This window comes from Lates calcarifer, unplaced genomic scaffold (assembly GCF_001640805.2).
Source record: "Lates calcarifer isolate ASB-BC8 unplaced genomic scaffold, TLL_Latcal_v3 _unitig_850_quiver_1771, whole genome shotgun sequence".
In the NCBI taxonomy this organism is placed as follows: domain Eukaryota; kingdom Metazoa; phylum Chordata; class Actinopteri; family Centropomidae; genus Lates; species Lates calcarifer.
Genome location: NW_026118042.1, coordinates 1 through 22553, shown reverse-complemented (window position 1 = coordinate 22553; position 22553 = coordinate 1). Strand labels below are relative to the sequence as shown.

Genomic DNA, 22553 nt, shown 5'->3' with positions numbered 1-22553 from the left:
CAAACAATTCAAAAGACATGAGCATAAAACGACATTAATTAGCTGAAAACTAACTGTTGTAGGCCTACATTCTAAATACTGTATGTATCTCAAATATAACTGCTCATCAGAAGTTATTCAAACATCTGTGTTTATAATAGCATAACCCTCTGATATATACAGCATAATCAAGACAGTGCCTTTTTGATCTTGGAAATGCATTAAAATTACACACAAAATAATCTGAATTATGAAAGAGGCATGCAAACTGACCAGTATTTGTCTCTATGTAGCCTACCTGAAAATATACCCCAACCACTACAGCCATATCTGAAGATGTCACACAGCTCTACAGCGCTCTCTTGTGGCTGCAGGAGGAGCTTCAACACCTATAGAGGATGTTTTGAATTAATCAGCAATTCTATTAACATGAGAATTGTTGATAGGACTCCCTCAAGGTAAAAATAAAGTAAAACAAAAATACATTTCTTCCACATTTTGCTTGAACGCATGCTGAAACAGAGTGGCAATACTGTTGACAAAGGTGTTTCTCTTTTTTGGCTCAAATACAAGCAGGAGAATGGCCACAAAGTGTTGGTTTTGAAGCTTCAAATACAAGAGATGGCGCAAGAATTCAAGCATTGTGTTTTTAAGAAACAATATGCTGTGAAGGGTCATGTGCCGTTAATATCTGTTTTGCCTGAAAGTGAATCTTTTACATCACTAATTGAACATGCAAAGGGATCAGGCTCCTGCCCATGTTAGGACCAGTGAGAAAAACAGCATTTTCTGTCCATCTCACTGAAACACCAACATCTCCATGAAAACTCAACCTGGCCGTGCATCATCTTCAAAGACCACTGTGTTTGCACCAATATACAAATGTGGCAATATCTTCCCAAACTATACAAAACTGATAAAATTATAAAGTTCTAAGTTCTTAAATATAAACAACATCAAGTCAGTTTCCAGTACTTAGATTATATATTAGGTACAGTACATTGTACAGCTCTGTCAATGAGAGCGGAGATCGTTCCATTTCATACACTGTACATGATCCAAAGGGCTGAAACTGGAGGTTAGACATGATCTTTGAATAAATTAATTCATAAATAAATCATGATTATGTCTTCCCAGTAACAGTGTTATCCTTGGCTCCCCTCGAGATTGTGACAAACCCCATCCACACACACACACACACACACACACACACACACAAACACAAACACAGTGCACTCGAGCTGACTTTTAAGTCCAAATCTACGACTCTTACTCCTATTCTAAAAATACTTTTTGGCTTTAAGAAGTAACAACATTATATTCAACTCAGAGACTAAAAACTAATACTTTAATATAGCACAAGAGGCCTACCATCTAGAGGGAACTTTAACTTCAGTAGTTACATGTTTAGAGTACCTGTAGACGCCTTGCAATGATAGAATAATATCTCTAATCCATAAAGTGACAGTGCTGGATGTCAGTTCCAGGGAGATCCCTTTCTTATGTGGGTTATAATAAAGAACAATAAAGCCCACATCTACTTGGATATGCCTCTAGAGAGACAGAAAAACAAACAGGCTCTATGTGAATAGTGTTAAATATTTAGATTCTGTCTGTCAGTGCAAAGCTAGACTTGACTTGTGGCGGGTACAGCATGCTATGTTAGCTGGTACTGAGCATGGGAAACATGAAGCATTTTGAGTGGGTTACTGGCGGACCAAATCACTAAAGTAAAACATACAATATTGTCACTGTCATCAGATCATTCGTACAGACTGATCCAGTTGTGCATAAGAGAGTTCCATATATCAGCTAATATTAGTACTTATCTAATCCTCAAATATATACAGAGAAAGCCAGTTTTTACTTAAAAATACCTTAATCATGTGCTTATATCCAAACTTGTACAAAGAGTAACAAACAATCCAGCTAAAAATCGCTGTTAGCGCAGGATTTCTCTCTTTCCTCCAGTCAGTCAGTTACAGTAGCAGCTTCTTCTTCACCAACAGTAGCCTAACTGTCGGTGTTAATACAGTTATGTTCACTCCAGCCAACCTTTCGGTTCATCAGATGATTGGCAGCAATCACTGCTGCTGGGACTTTCTCTTCGTGCCACCTCTCTGGTCCCCAAAACCCAAAACCTTCTGGTGTCCTCTCTCTTGTGTGTATTGCACCAAAGATTAATCATATAGATCTCTATTTTTCTATTTGAAAAAATAAAAGGTAGGACTTGGTTCCAAGGCGCCAAGAAATTGGAAGCCAGGTGAGGTTCCCTCCATCAGCCAGAGGAAAAAGTAGGAGAAGAAAAAGAGGAAGGGGGTCAATGGATGTCTCGGCACGTGGGAAGGTTGACGAAGATGAAGACGTTAAACTCGATGAGGATGGAGAAGCACAGAAAGACGGCGTACATGATGAGGCAGACCAAGCCCAGTCGCCAATCCAGAGTCCACTTGTTTAAATGGACACCGAGAACCTGAAGGTGGGGAGACAAAAATAAGTGAAAGGGCAAGGTGAGAGAACAGAGCAAAAATAAACAGGTGGAGGTTAGCATCATAGCTTATTTCTGAGATTCTGATGAACAGAACTGCATTTAAACATTTTCTGCTTTCTGAGAACTTTTGGAGAGGAAAAAGGCTGGATACATGGAAGAGACTGGAATGCCATGCCACAAAGTCCATAGTTGGATTCAACTGCGAAGGCGTGGTTATAGACTTGGCAGAAAGCAAAGGGTGGAGTGACTTATGGAGGAGGGGGTAGGTACATCAGGCACCACAACAAAGGTTATGGTATAAAAAGCTATATACATATTGTCTAAATGAAAAATAATCAGTGCTATTTAATGGCTGCTCAAATGATTATGCACACTAGATAAATTAAAAGGAGCACCACGTTGGTTCTAGTTACTTAACTGTGCAATCTTTTCTTTACCACAAAAATGCAACTGCAAATGCAATTATAATCATCTATTCCCAATAGCTACATTAGGCAGTCAACTTGAGTCTTCTATGGCTAACACTATATCCAACACAACATTCTGATAATGCAGTGTATTTAGGCATCCAGTGCTCTGCTCAGTCTTGCTGTGGCATTGCTCCACACTGCTGAAACCTGTGCTTTCACTTGCTGATACTGCTGCCTCTGCTGCTGTTCCTCTTCATATAGCATTACATAAGCCACAAATCCACCCCAGAATCCACTTGTAGGCTCTGAGTCTATGTTCCCCAAGGGGGGAAGTTATTAAGTTCTTTGGTCTTATTCTAATTTTATTTGCCTTGTCTGGTTTTATTTCTTTTTTAAAGCAGAATTGTTGAGAAAAACACTTCATAAATAAAAGTTTGTTTTTATGATATTATCACCACCCCAACTCCCTGCTTTGCTGAGCCTGGTGTTTCTTTGTGAGGAGTGATGAGGTGACACCCTAGTCACCAAATATTTTTGCTGTACATATTCTGTATTCAAATAATAATCTATTTCACATGAGTAAGCTGAACTACATATCCTCCAGTCATTCCTTTGACTCTGCTTTTCTGTAACACACAAAGTGTGAAAAGGGCCTTGTGACCAAAATGTTGTTAGTAATATTTCATCAGCTAGACCACTTATACCACTGGAGCCAATCTTAGCTGACATTGGGGGAGAGGAAGGGTACACCCTGGACAGATCACTAGGCTGACATACAGTGACAAACAACCATTCATGCTCACATTCACATCCACGGGCAAATTAGAGTCACCAGTTAACCTAACCTGCATGTCTTTGGACTGTGGGAGGAAGCTGGAATATTCAAAGAAAACCACATTGCATGCCCCAGCTGAATCAGGGTTCAAACCAACAACCTTCTTGCTGCCCTGTACCACCCTGTCCCCTCTCAGTAACTTGTAAATATATACTTACTGTGAAGAATACTGAGGCTAGTAAGAGTCCAACAGAGAATATGAGACCTCTACTGTTAAGATGGATCTAAGGAGACAGACACAGAGTGTTATTCTTTGGCATACTGTATTACAGTTCACAAATTATATCAGGGTCTTAAATGGTCTTAAAATGCGGGTTTATGAAAAGTCTGACGAAAAGGAAAACAAGGCAGAGGCTGTTGCTCTGTCCTGACACACACAGAATTGCATCCTGTATTTATACAGTCGGGGGGACTGACTTTAATTTCACCTATTCTGAGATTCTTTTCCTGTGTGTAGACTAATCAACATGCCGATTAACATGTAAACATTTCACAGAGTAATAACGTGTGCCAAATACTGTGTGTGTGGGTGTGTTTGTGTAAGTAAGTAATCTTAAACTCCCTCCTTCTCTCTGCACTGCATATTACAGATTATTCTTCCTGTCCTTCATAAACACATTTCTGCTCTATTCTGGTCTAAGTCCAGCAGCATCTCCTCTGGCTGAGCTGAGAAGCACTCACGTTGGAGCCGTAGTCGATGCAGAGTGTTTGCAGCGCCCAGGGCAGGCCCAGGCCCACCAGGATGTCAAACACATTACTGCCTATGGAGTTAGAGATGGCCATGTCTCCCATACCTGAGGCAAGGAGAGCAACACTGTCAAGGTCTGTATACAATCAGGAGACAAGTCAATTATGACAAGCAATACTCTGCTGTGAACAGCCACTCCATCTCTAACTGAATTTCTGCTTTCACTCAACACAAATATTGATTTAATCTTCCTATGTCTTGTTGCAGCACAGTGTATTGGGCTGTGTGTGTGTGTGTATGTACCTTGCCGTGCTACAATAACACTAGCCATACAGTCTGGGACGCTGGTGCCTGCTGCTAGGAAAGTGATGCCCATGATGACATCAGGTATGCCGAGGGTGAAGCCAATCACAGTCACCTGAAACCCAACAGATTTCATCTCATTATACTGTCTTTTATATAGAGTTCATTGGTGCATTAAATAAAAAAAGACTACCATTGAACCAACTTTCCATCTGGAATTTAATTTCAGAAGTATAACAGTGTTTTAGCTTCCTTCATTGTACAAAATGCTAGAAAAAGCCTCCTGACACTGTGTTGCGCAAAATGTAACAATCCTCAGAGCTCTCCACTTGATTCTCGTCTCTACTATGAGAATGGTGGTAGTAACTGAATTTAGTGATCGATTAGCTTTTATATACCACACCAGTCTGCTTGGTGTCTCAGTCAGCTGTAAAGAATACACAATTTGTTTAAAGCACTTCAGCAAACAGAAAAGTACAACTTTAACCTTACTAAGAGAATAATGGACTAAACATGATTAGAATTTTAAAATAACTTAAAATAAGTCAAAAGTATTGAGTTGGTATGAGTTGTTTTGTGATTGATCACTATATATATACTGTAGGATGGTGTGCTCCTATTTAAATATTAATATGCTAATGGGATAATAATTCCTACTGCATCACAAATCAGATGTGGAATCAGCAAAATGATGGAAACATACTTTAATAAAGTTGTGTGTCTGATTTCATGAACATTCCAACCAGTCTCTTCTTTGTAATCAAGAACTACTACAGAGGCAGTTGTTATTATTTCACTGAAAGAGCAAAAAAGGCACAGGAAGCAGCTCTGGGGCTGTTGAGGGGTTTAACCCTCACTTTGTGCCACCTGGAAATAAATGTATATGTCTGTGTATGACACTGTTAACGATGCCCTGTGCAGTTATTATATTGTAAATCGTGCATTGTTTATAGCCGTGTTTGCTCTCTAGCAGCTCGTCTTCATTGCCTTTGTTGGCACATTGTTGGGCTTGTTGGTACGTTACCAACACCAACTGTCAAGCCACAGAAAAGCTTGAAACCAACAACAAGATGTAAATCACACACATGCGTAAAAAAAAAAAAAAAAAAGCAACTCTGTTGGGTAAAAACTCCAAAGGGTGCCTTCAGCTTTGCTGTACTTCTACTTTTTGTTATGAGGCAGACTGACATGAAAATGGCAGCAGCTGTACACTAGTGGAAAGTGTGGCACTCTCTGGAGACATAACGTTCAATAAAGAGCAACTGGACTGACCATCCAGACCATGATGTACGAGAGGCCAGCAATCCAGATGGTGGCAGTGAAGAAGGACACCATGAACCATCTCTCCCAACGCCGCTTGGCACAGTTGGGCACGGTGAGGAACAGAAGCAGGGACAGTGGCCACATGGTCAGCCACTTCAGCTTGTTACACACTCCGGCTGGAGTGAGAGGATAATAGATATTATGATAGCACTAAAACAAAGAACAGTTTTATTTCAAAATGTCATCTGTGCTGTACCTGGAACTTTGAATGGCACCAGGGGACCTCCGCTATCATCCTCTCCCTCTCTTTCCTCATCATTCTCATTGTTCTCATTATCCTCATTTTCGTTCTCTGTCTCGTTCCCAGACTCCAGTCGCTGAAGTCTGCACCTCCCGTTCAAACCCTGCTCAGCCCCTCCCATCCCATTCTCTAAGCCCCGCCTCCCCTGAGTCCTGCTTGTTGAATCCGAGTCACCATTGGTGATGCGGTTGACTCGAGTCTCCGTCGTGTTGATCAGTCTTTGTCTCTGGAAGAGAAAACAAAACATTATTAGAAACAACAGTGAGATATCACTACAGTAGTTCCTTTAACACTGTGCTGTCAGTGATACTCTAATAGAATCATTTGTCCCAGTTAACTTCAGTTTGCTTTGATTTTTTAAATCATATAATAAAAATCAGAAAGAGTCCCTTATATTTGTCTGAAGCAGGACTTAATTTTCTCTCCTCTCCTTCTGTCAAAATCACAAATTCAGTTGTTTGGTTTAGATTTACATCCAGACTGTAGTCTGCAGTAGACAGGTGTCTGGGTGAAAATGCTGGCTGTAATATCCAAAAGAAAATGAACATTCAGTTCACTCTCAGACAGTGTTATTTGGTTTGTATTTATTCTAAGACTCTGGATTTTTCAAAGTAACTTTAGTAATTACATTTCTGTTGAGAGTAGCTCTGCAGCCATTCAATTTCAAACAACTTGGGTTAAATAGTTTTACATGCTGCAAGATAATTTACACACCATGTATAGGTCAGTGTATATGTACCTCATTGATGAGCATGCGAGAGGCCATGGTGAGGCGGGTTCTGGGAGAGAAATGACTGGTGATCATGATCCTCATGCCGGCCTCGGAGAAAGACAGCTGGTGGGGGTACGCAGACAGCAGCTCATCTACCATCAGCACTGACGGCTTACAGTGGAAGTTAGCTGGTAAGAAGTAACAGACAATGTTCATCTGACTGCAGTGCAAACTGTTTACTGTGACCCTGAATACCCTTTAAGAGTTTCACTGTTTATGTTTGCAGTTTTCATACTGGATTAGAACATTTTCACTGCTGCTTGTAAAACCTATGCTGCTTGTGATGAGAAATACAAGTATGAACTTGCTGAGATTTTTATAAAATGACAGTTCCTTGTATAAAAAGGTGTGTACAAAAAATGTGTATAAATGACAATATCTGGAACATACCATCTATGCCCCTGAGTAACAGTATGTCTAGATTTTTTCACATTTTTGTGCATTTAAAAAAATGAAGAACTAGCAAACTAATCTTCCATGAATTCTAAACCATGAATCTACACCAACTTATCTTGATCAAGGTCACAGGGAGCTATAGTCTGTTCCAGTGCTCATTCGGTGAGAGATGCATGACAACACAGCAGTCTACCACATGGACAGATTAACATTGACACTCATATTCTCAGCTACAGGCAATTTACAATCTCCAGTTCACCTGACCTGCATTTCTTTGGACTGTTGGAAGAAAATGGAACTCTCAGAAACACAAACAGAACATTTAGACTCAACACAGAAAGGCCCCAAGCATTATTGAATGAAACCCGAAAGTGCTATCCATCATATTCCATACTGTACATTTGTGTTGTTGTGCCTCCCTACCAACACAAAGTCACATATGGCAACACAAACACAAAGGTGTATGTTTAATAAGGGATTTACCAACAGCTATGTCCGTGTTCTGTTGCACATTAACAGCTTCTGTGTGCATCTTTGTGGAGTAAGTAGGTGTAAACAGAAGCAATGTGTGCTGTGTCTGATGTATGCAGTTTCATTTCCACCTGGTCAAGCATCTCTAGCAGTGTCAGGACAAGTTTCAATGTCCATACAGTTCCACTTCTAGATATAATCTCAGCATTTTTCTAGGCCTGACATGTAATAAAATCAGTGTCCAAAGGCTCTCAGATGAGGTCCTGTCAGAGAGGCATCCGTGAAGACAAAAATCACCCTGGTATCATTTCATCTGCAAACATCTGAAAAACCACCCAGTAGTCCAGGTCCCTGCTGGCTACTGTGGGGACCATTTGTGATGTTGCACATTCAAACACATCCAGCCTGGCAACCATCTGCTGCCACCTGCCACCCTAGTTCTCTTTATTGCCTTCTCAGCACACCCCAAGGAACAACTTAGCAGGGTCACTTGTTCTCATAGGAGCAGCAGTCAGAGTATCAGATGCAGAACAAGCTGACGGAGCAGCCTGTGCTGTAGAAGGTTGGAACCTTAGCCAGCATCTTGCACTGCTCTCCTCTCTTAGTTATTGTTGACCCCATATGTTACCTTATCTTTGAGGGTATAGAGACAGTGGCAGGCATTAGACTAATCTGTGGAAGTGCTAGATGGCTAAAACAGTCCCTTCTTTGACAGCTGAGGACCCAGGGGATTTTCGTCGTCCTAGTGGCTGGTTAGCCAAACAGACACAGATGGCCAAAGGCATTGGCAACATCCCTGGTGAAGGTTTTTTTTTATGCTATGCGAGGCATTGAGAGCAACTCTCCCCCTCTAAAGAAGGACTTATAGATTGTCTCGATTGAAACGTAGAGTGGTACCAGGCCTGCCTGCTGCTACATCAATTGTTCCACCAGAAGGGCCACTATGTCACAATAATCTACTGTGTCCTTGGTCTCAGGAGCTGTGTTTAATCTGGACAGCCACACTGCCAGTAAACACAACAATGCTGTAGTGATGCTGACCGGCAACTTTTCAATTTAATTACACTGAATGAGTTCAGGGGTGACACTAACTTGATCTCTGAAGCTGCTCTGCAGGTATTTGTTAAGTTTTTGAACAGAGTAGCAGAGGGTGAAATCTCCCTGCTCACCATCACTTCATCACTTACAAAGAGGATGTTTTTTCTGACCAACAACAACATAAGGGATATGTTTGTGGATCCAGCGCTCCATGTAAAAGGAGTGCTGGGAATTCTGCCATCGCCTCACCACATATAAAGCCCAAAAGTCAGACAGCAAGGTGGAGTATTAGCGTTAAGGATTGATCCAGGACAAGATGCACGGAACTAATTCAATAAAGTCATCCATGACTATCTTTCCATGGAGAAGAACAAAAATAGATGAGGAGTGGTGCCCCAGCTGCCTTTATGCAAATTTTAGTGCGTCGAGACAAGCAGCTAAAACCTGCAGAGTCCTGTTAGAGGGCAAAGCCTGTGAGAAATAGAACACATTCTGATACCTTTCTTGAGCAGGACTGCAGTAGCATCACATGTGACATTATCCTCCAGATCAGTGCTTCCTGTCAGCCCATTGGCCAGATTCACAGAGCTCTTCTTTCGACGATCGAAATAGCGATGTGCCCTGCTGTTAAATCTGACAACGACAAATTGATAAAAAGGGAACACAGCTTTTTAAAACAAAGTACAGCCAATCAGTAAAGCATCAGTGGTTTCTGAGAATGACACTCACTTCATGATGAGGATATAGACTGCATACATGAGAATCAGGACGAGAGACTCCCACCTGGTACATGAACACAAAGTTAGTAAAATGTGTACAATGATCCAGCACTTTAAGAATCTTATATATATTGAGGCTTCTACAAAAAACACTACGTACCAGCACACTTTCTCATCATAGATGAACTAAAAAGACAAGACAGAGGAGAGATGAAGGAAGTAATTGAAAGTCAAATTAGTTTTGTATTTCTGCGTCTACTCCACTAGAGGGCACGACCCATCCAGAGCTTAAAAGGCCAGAAAAAAGGTCAAAGCATACATGACCTTTTGGTTTACTCCATTTCATTAAAAGAAAGACAGACATTGAAAAAGCACACTGTTCTTTTCTAGTCTGCAGTCACTTCTGAGGTTTCCTCTGTAGCATGCTGCACATGGAATACAGAAAATTATGGATTACCTTGTGACACTGTCATATTAGAGTGATGTGAGTTTGCTGCTGATTTATCTGTTTTTGTGTGGATAATATTGAAGATTTCTAATGTTGTAGTTGGTCCAGGTGGAGCTTACTTTAACTACTTTACATCCTGTTAAGCTGTTTAGTCTACTATCATACTTTAGAAGCTTGGTCAATAAAAATCTTTATCTTTAAAGTACTTAACTATACTTAGACAGAGTGAAGTAAAAAGTACCTCTACAAAACTGTGTTTAAGTGGAATGCCTGGGTAAATTTACATAGTTACTTTTTACCCCTGCTCTACCACTGAGAACAAGAGTTATTTAAAGGCAAACTTTTGATTATACATGATTTGGACTTTTCTAATGTGAATACAAAGCATTAGAAACTGCTGTGAAGTAGAATGTGTTGTGGGTTTGAGACTCCCTAAATACTTATACATGTTTTATATTCTGCTGTGATTGAAAAACTGCTAAAAATCCTCATTAATAGTGGACGTACAGTACCTGTATATTTTTATTGACTTTTTACAATCTAGGCAATATTTCTGGGGCAGAAAGTACAAAACGGGTATTGGTACTAAAGCTGAGCATCATGAGCTGCACTTTCAAATTGGGCTTATATGCTTTATAATAAGAGGCAGTGTAAATATCTCTGCAGATTTCTGCAATCACCACAGACCCGATCATTCGCCTTGTGTACTTTTATGCATGTGTATAAGCTCTTACCGCAATGAGGGCCGTGATAGAAAATGTATAATAAATGGAATCTCGGAGTAGAGCCCAATGAGAGAGCTTCACTGCCTGCAAAGAAAAAAAAAAGGAAACAGAGATAAGCACAGCTGACGCCTCTGACATCATTACCATACTGCTCTTACTTAACCTCCTGAATCACAGTCACTAAAAAAGCCAATTGCAAGGTACCATCCTACATAGAAAAGGTGCTGGTGTGTTTATCAACTTTATGTAATCAGATACAATGCAGGAACCCACAATGCAGTGACTAACACTGTAATACTCTCCCACACAGCACTCATACTGTATACATAAGTAGAGGGTCAGAAATCACATCTTGAATGTGCCACTCCCAACTGTGGAGCCGTTTGCTGCTGTGAGCCAGAGGGTAAAGTTAGAGCACAACAAAGCTTGAAATGTTTGCTTGTGTTCTGTTTCACTGTACAACAGTTCTTTGTAGAAGGAACCTGCCATGAACAGCCAGCCAAAGGTAATAAACAGTAGTGAGGTGCATTTCTAGGCCTGAAGATGATTTTCTGTACCCCATCCCTCCAAGCCCAATCTTACTGCCTGCCCTTCTCCCTCATTATCTCACTGTGATTACATAATGCACAATCTGAGATTGCATCACTGTTTGGAGACCAGTGCATACATTTTTCAGAGCATAGAGCTTATTCATGTTCCCTGCTCATTTCCATGTCCCTGGCATATCAGATAACATCAGAGGCAGGCTGCACGATATTATCTTTGTATGTCTTCATACTGATGTGATGTTGTACATGTGGCTGGTTAAGAAACAAAAAAAAATTATATATATTTGAAAATTTTCTGTGTGTACCACTGACTGAATTTTCTACAAACAAATGTGTGAATGAAAAGAATAAAACATAATCAGTATACACCTTTTTATGAGAAGTGCAGTTGCAAAGAATTTGGATATATGTAAGAGCTGCAGTTCCTAGTCTTTTTTTTTTTTTTTTACTTTGTTGCTGTCAGACACATAAAATCATGCATGCACGAATCTGCAGTGTGTATGTGTGTCCGGAATTATTCTGTATAAACATGCATGAGTACATTCTAGCACTCTGTATTTATGTGGCTGAATATGTAAAGGTGACATTAGGGTAGCCAGTTGGACTCTGTGAAAATGTCACCAGGTCAGTGGTAGACTTGGTCACAGTGGTGCTATGACATCATACCTGGCCAGCGAAGAAGCCACACACACCAATAATGCAGAGGATGTTGAAGACGGCTGAGCCCACGATGGTCCCTACACCCACGTCACCTTTGGTGATGAAAACCCCTGGGGGAGAGAATGAGCCAGCACACACACACACACACACACACACACACACACACAGAAAAGAAGAAATCTTTAATTTTTAATTTCATACATTTTAAAAATCAAATGAGAAGTATGTTAAATCTTAAAAACAGTCTATATGTTTTATTAGATTTTTACATGACACAGTAATGTAGTGTGACCGTCAAGTCTTGTGTGTAAAAGTTCTTAATATTGTTGATTCAGTATTCAGTGTATTGAAAGCCATGTTTCACTGCAGTGTCTTGATGAAATCCTTACAGTAAAGCATCCATTTAAAAGGCTTCCTCCTTAATGCAGCTACAGTATTGCAGCATGTGTTTCAGTTAGAACAGAGGAGGTCAAGAAGAAAGGGAGGGATGGATGAAGGAAACACTGTACCTATGACAGATGTGAAGAGCTCAGGGGCTGAGCTGCCAGCGGCCATAAAGGTCGCCCCTGCTACGTCCTCACTGAGCTGGAGACGCTGGGAGAGAGAGAGAGGGGAAGAGACAAATGTAAAGTTCATTTTTCCACAGGAGCTAGCAGTTTGAAAATCTAGTATAACACACAAACAACAGGAGATCAGTCATCTGGCTGACCTTTGACCCTTGAGCTCATCATTAAGACCCACTAAAGTTTGCACATGAAAAAGCTCTTCATAAGGATAAAAATTTGGCCTGTAGCATATGCAGTTCTTTCTTTCTTCTGCTATGCAGTCAAAAAGGTGACATTTTGGACATCAACATATAACATTATGATTAGTGTCTTTTATTTGGATTTGTTATTTATTTATTAAATACGCATAAATACAGTCATTATATTATTATATGAAACTATAAATAAAGATGACTTGTATTTATGACATTAGTGAGATACGACTGAAAACTCTGGCAAGTAAGTGGAGTTAAGATTTGTTTGTCTAAGAGCAAGACTCTTCATTACCTGGGTTTCCTTGAATGTTCAACATAAAAAGTTCCAGCTCAATGATGATATTTCATTTGAAAATACTACAAGTAGTTGTTTGAAAAGCATACTGCGTAATACCTCACATATCTTCTCCAGGGAAGGGACAAAGTAGTCATCACAAACGAGAGCCAGGGCACAGAACATGTAAATGGTCTGTGGAGAGGGAGAGAGAGAGAGAGGGAGAGACAGAATGATACATTTTCCAGGGATCAGGGACATTTGTTTTTGTCTATGATGGGGTGAATAGTTCCTAAGCTAAGATAGGTTCTTCCATTCTGTCAGCTGTCATAATGTAAAGCCAGCTGTGATTTGTAAGATCACGTTGTTCATGTTCACATTGTTTATGTCTTCTCCTGTTTTTTATTCCATTTTGAACAAATATCTGTGTGTACCCTGAATGTTGCCTTAAAAATAACTCTGTGCTCTCACTGTGACATTAAATTTATATGTAAATTACCATGAAAAATGAAACAAGTCTACTGATTGAAGGCTAAAGAGTCAGAGATCGGATCCCATGCAAATGCAGTGCAGTACATTAATGCATCAAATATTAAAAGAAATATTGAATAGCATGAGTGTGGGACCACACTATTTACATTTTTAAATAGTGAAGTTAGTTTTCACTTTTAAAACATACTGGCATTAAACAGGCCTGGGAGGGAAGGTTACTTATATTTGTATTTTTCTTATTTCTCTGCTAAAATTAACTGTCCCCTAGCCCATGCTAGAGAACAATATCAGACACCTGACAAAATAATGTGTTATTATTTGTTACAATATATTTGTTCAGTATATTATTTATCCATCAGCATCCTAAAATCAGCCCTTTGGCTGTCCTCTTCACCCTTTGTTTTATAAACATGCCCACGCCTCTGAAGTCACATGGATTTTCTCTCTCTACTTTTTTGATTTTATACATAGTTTCCACAGTTTTAAAATTTGCAGAATGTCTGAACTTTGGACCCTTTCATTAAATAACAATGGGTTTGTTGGCTCTTTTCAGTATGGACATTATATTTGTATTTGTTTATAGTTTATTTCCCCATACCTCTCCACAAGTCCACATTTAGGGAAAACGTACCAGGCTGAAATTTTTGCTCTGACATAATTTATGTATGGTTACCAGTGTGTTTATTATCTATTGTCATATTGGATATTGCAATTTCAACATTCATCATAAATTTGCTTTGTGAATATATAATTACCACAGACTGTGAATTGACTGTTAAAATAAATGTATTTTTCTGTACATATATCAAATTACTCTTTGACTGAATACAAATATCACCAAACACCACAAATTAATTTGAATAAATATCCTTCCAGAAGTCTTCTGTATAATATTACCATGGCAGGGCTCATTATAACTTTAATAATCTAGTTTTTTTGTTTGTTTTTTTTTAATTCCTGGTGTATTATTGCATACAACACCTTTCCTTAGCATTACATAATTCATACAATACAGACCACCGAGAAAATCAAGACAGGATGGAGATGAAAAACAGATGGCAATGATCAAGAGAAAAAATGTCAGGTAGTGACGACAGGAGATGTGTGAACAAAGAAAACTCATGAATATTCTTACACTTAATGAACCTTTCAAAGCCCCGCATACAGCAAGAATGACAAGGTGAACGAATGTCCCTTTTTTCCTTTTGTGCTCAGGACTGAGTCACATCTTACTGTGCACAAGCAGTTCTTCTATTTCCTGTTTCTGAAAGCAGGGAAAGTGAGCTGAACTACCCAACACCTGCAGGAGTGCTATGACTGAGCCCACACACTGAATGACTTTCAGTGTGTGCGTGTATGTGTGAGTGTGAGTGTGAATGTGTGTGTGTGTGTGAGTGAGAGAGAGAGAGAGAGAGAGATAGAGAGAAATGCCATAGGCCCAAGGCCATCAGACACTGATGTGGAGATTTGTCAGTTCAGGGTAAGCAAAAGGTCAAAGGTCTCATGTAATCCTGATGACTAGGTTTAATCTGGATTCTGATGTAGGGGTGAGATAGATGGTAGGGAAAACAGCCTTTATCACTATCTCAAGCCCATCGTATCTGTGAGCATGTGTGTGGCTGTCAGTGAGTGAACAAGTGTATGCTGAATGTACATTTGTTCTATTTGAGCATATGTTTTATGAAGGAATGGAAGTACCTAAATCTGGAGTGTGTGTTTTTGAGAGCAAATCGTCCCTGAGAAGTGATGACGCCTGTATTAATGAGCCATACAGAAAAGGAGGGGGTCAGCAGAATAGCTGTCAAGAGAACAGCAGTTGAAAATACAATACTGTGATATTAAAACTCAGAAACAAAGCTGTAATACAAAACATTTAGCAGTTTTCTGTCTTTTAGCTGAATCTAACACTAGAAAGATCAGTGAGATTCCCTGATTGATGCTGGAATCAGCTCAGCAGCTTCACTTCTGGCTGAATCACAGGATAATACAACAAAAAGACAGCAGATATCTAAACTAGTATTTAAATCAACATGCCTGAACTAACACCATATGCTGCTACTGCACAAATGCAGTATAATTCCAACAACACACACATGGTGACATGACATCTGTGCTGTTATTTGCTCAATTATTTTTTGAAAGCATTTTCAGACTTTAGGGTGTTTTTCACAATTTGGCTTCATAAGGTCTTTTATTTTAAAAATTTAACCAGTAATTAGCAACGAAATAAATATTCACAAGTACTCTCTAATTACCAGTACGGTCATGCAGCCACACTGAGAATTTTCAGAATTTAAGCTTTAGTTTTTTTTTTTTCTCCATACTGTAAAGTTTTGTGCCTTTCTATATTTAACTTTTAACAAGGAAGGAAAAATTTAAAAAATTATTTAAAAACATAAAAACACATGAATCGATAAGTCCATTGACAGAGAATCAATTAACAAGAATTTTGATAATCGAGTAATCATTTCAAGAATCAATAATTCTTTATTGTCACTATGCATACACATGACAAAATTTTGTTTGGTAGCTTTCGGCTTAGGAAAAAGACAGACAAAGACACAATACTTTAAAATATACAGACAGAAAAAACAACTATAGACACACTATACATGTGTGCATTCAAATAAAATAAACAGAATAAATGGTCTGTACTTATATAGCGCTTTTCTAGTCTTTTCGACCACTCAAAGCGCTTCACACTACAGATCACATTCACCCCATTCACACACACATTCATACAGCACTTGTTATATACAAACAGACACACACGTTCGCACACCGATGACACACATCTGAGGCAATTTGGGGTTCAGTATCTTGCCCAAGGATACTTCAGCATGCGGACTGGAGGAGCCAGGAATCAAACCACCGACCTTCTGATTGGTGGGCGACTGCTCTACCTCCTGAGCCACAGCCGCAATGTGCAATGGATTTAAATGAAATCTGTAATGGATCTTAGCAGCATGGGAACGTACAAAAGTGCAGCACAGTGCAAGTTCCAGTCTTTTAAGGCACAGTGAATGAGTGTGAGTGTGCCTGCAGGGGCCCGGTGGTCTGTGTGTGTCTGCAGGGGGGGAGTGGTGTGTGTGTGTGTGTGTGTGTGTGTCTGCAGGAGGAGATGAATTTCACAGCTCAGGGGAAGAAGCTGTCTTTCAGTCTGGTGGTGCATGATTTTATGTAATTTATTTTATTAAATTTGTCTGTTTCTATATTTTCAAATGTGTAAATTTGCTGCTTTTCTGCGTTTTGTTGTATCATTTATATTATTGCAAAAAGAATATCTTTATCTTTTTGATTGTTGGTTGGACAAAACAAGACAGCTTTCAACTGCATTTCATCTTCAACAGCAGCCACATGGATTTTATTTGCTGCTAAGGCTAAGGAGATGTAGTTTAAAGCTCAAAAAAAGCTTGTCAGAGGACCTTGAGTTAAAGTAAGCTTATTTACAGTCCCCATGGTCAGGATTGAACTTTAACATTCAACAGAGTACTAATTTAAACTAGTTTAATTTAAATTTAACTCAGTCTAAATTACCTTGGTCCATTTAGTGTCTAAATTCTCAGAATTTCTAAAAAGTAAGCAAAAGTATGACTGCATTACAACTATACAGTATATTAGCACTGCAGGTATTAGCCCTGACTGTCCTTCCTAAAACTATGGAGCATACTGTTCTGTCAGAGAAAAGTACAGTAACATCTGCTATGAAATGACAGAGTACATTACTTTAAAGGTTAGACATCACAGGCAAATAACTGGTGATGATATACTATGTTTTGTTTTTGTTTTTTTGGGGGAATATCCTAGCATACTAGAAAAGGTTACTTTTATTCGCCCTCTTCCTGCAGGAAAAGGCTAACTCAGAGGGTGGGTGCTCTGTAAGTAGTGACATTGACATTGTAGTGACCTATAATGTCACTACTTACATGACATGTAGGTCACGTAGATCTGAGTGCTCTGTTTATGCACAGCAAAGTTCCCTAGAGACGCTGCTCTGCTGGCATGAGCTTCCATTACAGTTAGCCCCCACGAGACTATTAGCAACAGCACAACATAACATGGGTCATCGTGTAGTGGAACATTCTGCATGCTTTGTGCCAGTCATGTTAACAGTGACAGCAGAGGGCTCCATTGTAGCCCTAACCTTGCATTTTGACCCCTGCTGGGCCATGCCGAAGAGGCCAGTGTGGGTGGTCGTGTGGGTTAAACCAGTGACATGCTGCTGCAGAGGAGAGAAGGGAGAACTTGACTGGGCCTAGCATCGTGCTACAGATTCAGATGCTTTCCTGCTCAGCCATAAGGATGAAATATCTATACTTAGCCTTGCTCTGGATGATAGCAGCAGTATCCTGTGACTTAATGAAAAACCCAAACACGACAGGTACTGAGAGGGACTGTGTGTATTTTACTCATCAAAGTCTGTTTTCATGTGATGGAGAGCATAATACATCCAACGGTCAACGGTCTAGTTACATTGTGGGTAATGTAGATGTCAGGTTTTAACACGGAAGAAGAATGAGTGGAATAATAACAATGGCATCTCTGGTTCTGCTGTGAGTCAAACAATGTTACTGGAATCGATTAGAGTTTGTATACTGACAGTTTTTCGGCATTCCTTTTCTGTATTTTTTATCATATTGTTAATGGATCCTATTATTAAACAAAAAACAATAATGTATTAGTCGATCCCTCTACTCCTATTTCTTTAGGTCCTTACTCTGGTACTCTGCCCCAAGCAAGCTGATTTCTAATAAAGAAGTAAATCTTACTTAATCACAACTGTGTCATAACAATATAACTATTTACTATTTATTTAAACAAGCTCAGTAATTTCCTCAAACAGCTGGAAACTCCAGCAGCATGATAATAAAACAGAAGTAAATACAGAGTTTGTCGTGTACTATTTCCAGCCATTGATTAATATACATATGTTGCTCTAGGGAGTATTTATGTGAGCAGGACGGTGCCTATGTTCATGTTAATGAAAGAACATATCACCCAGGACAACAGCATGGCTCAGTGATGTATGTCCATGGCACAGAGGAATAATGTACCAGGCTTTAGATACACAGATCATATTTGTTAGTAGGATCAATTCATTGTTATTTTGTTTACACTTTAATCCTTTAAAGTGTGGTGTAAAAGTGTTCTGCGAAAACTGTAAAAGGTCATATGTGCACTTACATGTTGAAATCCAGGCACAAGACTGTAGAGTGGTATAGGTGAAGGCAAACTTACACACAGGACATGCAGGGCCACAGCTCCCTCTGTTCGCTCTTTGTGTGAGAAGAGGTCCGTAGGGAACTCGTGCAGAGCTGGACGGGACAAAAAAATGGGGTAAGAACAGTTCACATACGGTATGTGAGTTTGTGTGCATGTATGTGTGATTATGCAGAGCATGGTACAGGAACATATTTCCAATGCCCAGCAGAGAGGTCAACCCCATGAGCACAGAAACCCATTGAACTCATGTGTACTGACAAGGAGCCTTGCCCAGAGAGAACCTTGCCCAAGTGTGTGTGACAGTCTAAGTGTGCCCTTCCAAGGACTGTGTTATGATTCCTCAGAGAGCAACTAGAGAATAGAGAAATGGAAAAAATGAGCGTTAGGAGGACAAAGTGAGGGCAAAGAGGAGAGAGAGCACAGTAAAAATAGAATGAGGGATATTTAGGGTACGTAGGATGGGAAGTAGGATGGAGAGCAAAGGAGAGATGAGAAAAGGTGGTGGGAGTTTAACCGCAATTTGCTAACTCCACTTCTCTGCATGGGAATGTGAGCACAATTGAGCAAGAGAGCACAACTGTGTGCAAGTGAAAGATGGGGAGAGCAAGACTGAGAGAAAAGTGGAAAGTTGGCACACAGATGGAGTGTGAGGGGAAAACAGAAAGAGGTGAAAAAGAGGGGGTTTGGCTATATAAAAGGTGGCTGGAGTTATTCTACCCCCTCTCCTTGGCTTTTGACTTCCCCTCCTCTCCCAGCCCCACAGTCCCTCCCCTCCTGCCAAGACCAGTGACAAGCACTTGGCTGCCAGAGAGGAACCTTTGCCTCTCGTTCCGCAAGCATCAAGTTGCCCCTGTCATCGTCTCCTCCCACACAAATTGGGAGCCCATTCACAGACCACTGCTAACATCTGTTACATATTTCAGCACCTACACTATTCTCTGGGAAAGACAAACCAGGCACCAGGCTGGGCTGAGAGTTGGGCTAATGCTAATGATTGCTAGCATGTGGTGCAACAAATGGCAACATCAGAATCAGAAATATTTGATGTTTACAGACTGTGGAAGATATACAAACATCTGGAGCAGATCCGACCAGGTGATAAATAAACATAGACAACATGGTTCTGTGTGAATGCTGAATACTGTGTGAAAGTGAGTGTTTGGGTTTGTGTTAATTGACACCATTTTAGCTCGGAGGAGGTCTTGATCTCAGGAGATCTTCCTGGTTAAATAAAGAGCAAATAAATAAATGAAATGGTGAAAATCCCAAGACATCTCAGGCAGACAACATGAGATTAATATAAGATGGTTTACTTGTTAAATGGTTCAAGAAAAGCCGGTGCAATCATTGACAAGTCATTACCAACAACGCACTTGGCAGTACAAGCAAAATTTTCACAGCAGGAGTGTGAAGTAATGAAAAGAACAACAAACAATTTTAATGAAGCAAAGCACAGGAGGTGTTTTGAGCTAAATGCTAACGTCAGCATGCTAACATACTCACAATGAGAATGCAGGCAGAAGTTTTGCAGATAAAGTTGGTCATGTTTACTGGTATGGTTTGGGAGACTCAATGGCAAGGCAAGCAGTCACTGAGCCAGCACTACAACAAAGTTCATCTTCTAGCACTCCATTATTACACTAATAATTTCACAGATCAGAGAGGCTGTGTTTTTGATCATGTTGCTTTGTGACTTGTTGACTTGACTTACACATTAAAGAACTTGAAGGAGAATTCTGTGAAGTGTGGAACTTTAACAGGCAACGCATGAGTAATTTGGTTGCACCTTTTCAGATTTGTTGCAGTGATCACATCTGAATCTGAATTTGTTAGAATGTAACAAAGACAGCAGATTGATTACTAGGCTTTGTTGCATCTCTGACTTCTTTTGTACAGACAGTTTTGTTGCATGCTTCTTTGGACACTACAAGTAGACAAGCAAGTGATGCCTTCATTTGTGTTCCTTCGTTGTCACATTGTAGCATTCCATTGAAAGTCTTACATGTAGTTTAGCATGTTAGCATTTTAATAATTGGTAACTAGTGCTTACCACAAATAACATTTGTTTTGCAACAGTTTGGCCTAAAAGCAAAATCCTGGACAAACTGAAGTTTTGACCTGCTGAAAAGTCAGAGGACCACCAAAGTTGTTACAGTTCATCCTGGAGGGGTCATAAATGTCTGGACCAAATTTCATGGCAATCAATCCAATAGTTGACAGAAAGAGATACTTAATAATATGGCTGCCCCCTAAAACTCAACTATTTGATGCATCAGTCAGGAAGTCCCTGATTCGACTCGAAAATGTCACTCAACAAGTTGTTACACCTTTTTTTAGCTGCCTCACAGTTCACACACTGGGCACTGCAGGAGCAACAGAGGGACAGGCTGTAAACTTTACAACCACAACTTGTCTTAAAATGACCAAACCACAAAACTAACTGTGATGGAAGTAGTGACTTGATTAAAACATAGGGCAGAGCAACACCAGACAGCACGAGGCAGTCCAGAGTGACCCGTTTCTGTTGACCGCTCTGATACTCTCAGCTCTGGTGTCAGGTAAGTTCTGGCTGACAGTGTCAGCCCCCGGCAGGAAAGACACTCCATGGAAAGGTAAGAATTCATAACTGAGCTATGAACGAGGAGCCAACTTTATGTCCACTAATCTGACTCAACTGACAAAACCTTAGCCGTGTACAGCCTTCTTGCTAACATGATGGACCAACTGACAGACGGTCTTTGCCGTCCCCAGAGCTTTCTTAGAGAGTGTAGGATGCCCATTCATTTTTACTTAAGAGTCAGGTAGGCTAAGCATGTGATAGAATTAATGAATAAACCAATTTATGAGTTAAGAATGTTTGGTTAGTTTATCATTAGCTACATCACCTACTCTTAATCTTATTTCAGCCTCTACTCCTTCACAACATGCTGCAGAGAGATATGAGTAGAAAGAATAGTTCTCCTCTTTCCCACTGTTTTCTCCCACTCTCCCCCTTTTTGGACTCTGTTGACCTATTTGCATCAACAGTATCTCGCTGTGTTAGAGTGGCTGCAGTCCTCCTCTGCACTATGTTCTACTGCTATAACTGCTTAAGCTTAACACGGTACAGAGCAGCCTGTAAAAAGCCACAGAGGGTACCGAGCAGCAGAACAGACGGCCATCTCACAGCGACAGCTGGATGTGTTTAATATTTACTGTTACAAAGCCAGTGTTACGTAGCTCAGGCTCAGACCAGCAAAAATGCCAGGCTAGTGTGTGAAGTGAAACAACAAACAGCTCTCATGATAGGAATTAGTTCTCAGTGTAGATGTCAAAAAAACAACACTCCCATCTGAAGTAAAATTGCCCTAAAATTCACCTGAGGTAGTAATACATTAATATTAGTGTAAGTGTAAAGGTGTAAAAAACAAGAGTCAAAAACACAGACTCAAAAAATCAGAATGATGAACCTGACAGTCTCCTGAAGTCTTCAAAGAGCCTGCAGATTAAACCCATTCTGCTAATTACTGTCCCAAGAGGCATGAAGCCCAATTCCCACAAGAGGTGAGTACATGTGTGGATGCGATGCAGAGCTGCACACTCCCACAAGAAACCCACTGAACCTTCATGTAAACAGTGTTCCACCTCACAGCACCTAGCTCTTCTGAATCAGAAACATATGTTGACCATGTTACACTGGTATGTGGATATGTTGAAAACATACAGAACTATACACTTAAAGGACAGTTTCTAGGTTATGACTTTGGCTTTTTGGCAA

The 22553-nt window shown here is 40.0% G+C and overlaps 1 protein-coding gene across 1 annotated transcript; it reads right to left on the bottom strand.

Moving 5' to 3' along the window:
- Nucleotides 1–910: 910 nt before the first annotated feature.
- LOC108880132 (sodium/potassium/calcium exchanger 3) lies at nt 911–18973 on the bottom strand. Its single transcript, XM_018671570.2, has 15 exons — nt 18812–18973; nt 13202–13276; nt 12557–12641; nt 12054–12157; nt 10849–10923; nt 9827–9852; nt 9677–9730; nt 9447–9580; nt 7010–7170; nt 6226–6496; nt 5979–6145; nt 4707–4821; nt 4397–4509; nt 3874–3939; nt 911–2452 (listed from the first exon to the last, which is right to left on the bottom strand). The coding sequence occupies exons 1-15, from the start codon at nt 18971–18973 to the stop codon at nt 2300–2302; spliced, it is 1761 nt and encodes a 586-aa protein (XP_018527086.1). The 3' UTR covers nt 911–2299.
- Nucleotides 18974–22553: the final 3580 nt, after the last annotated feature.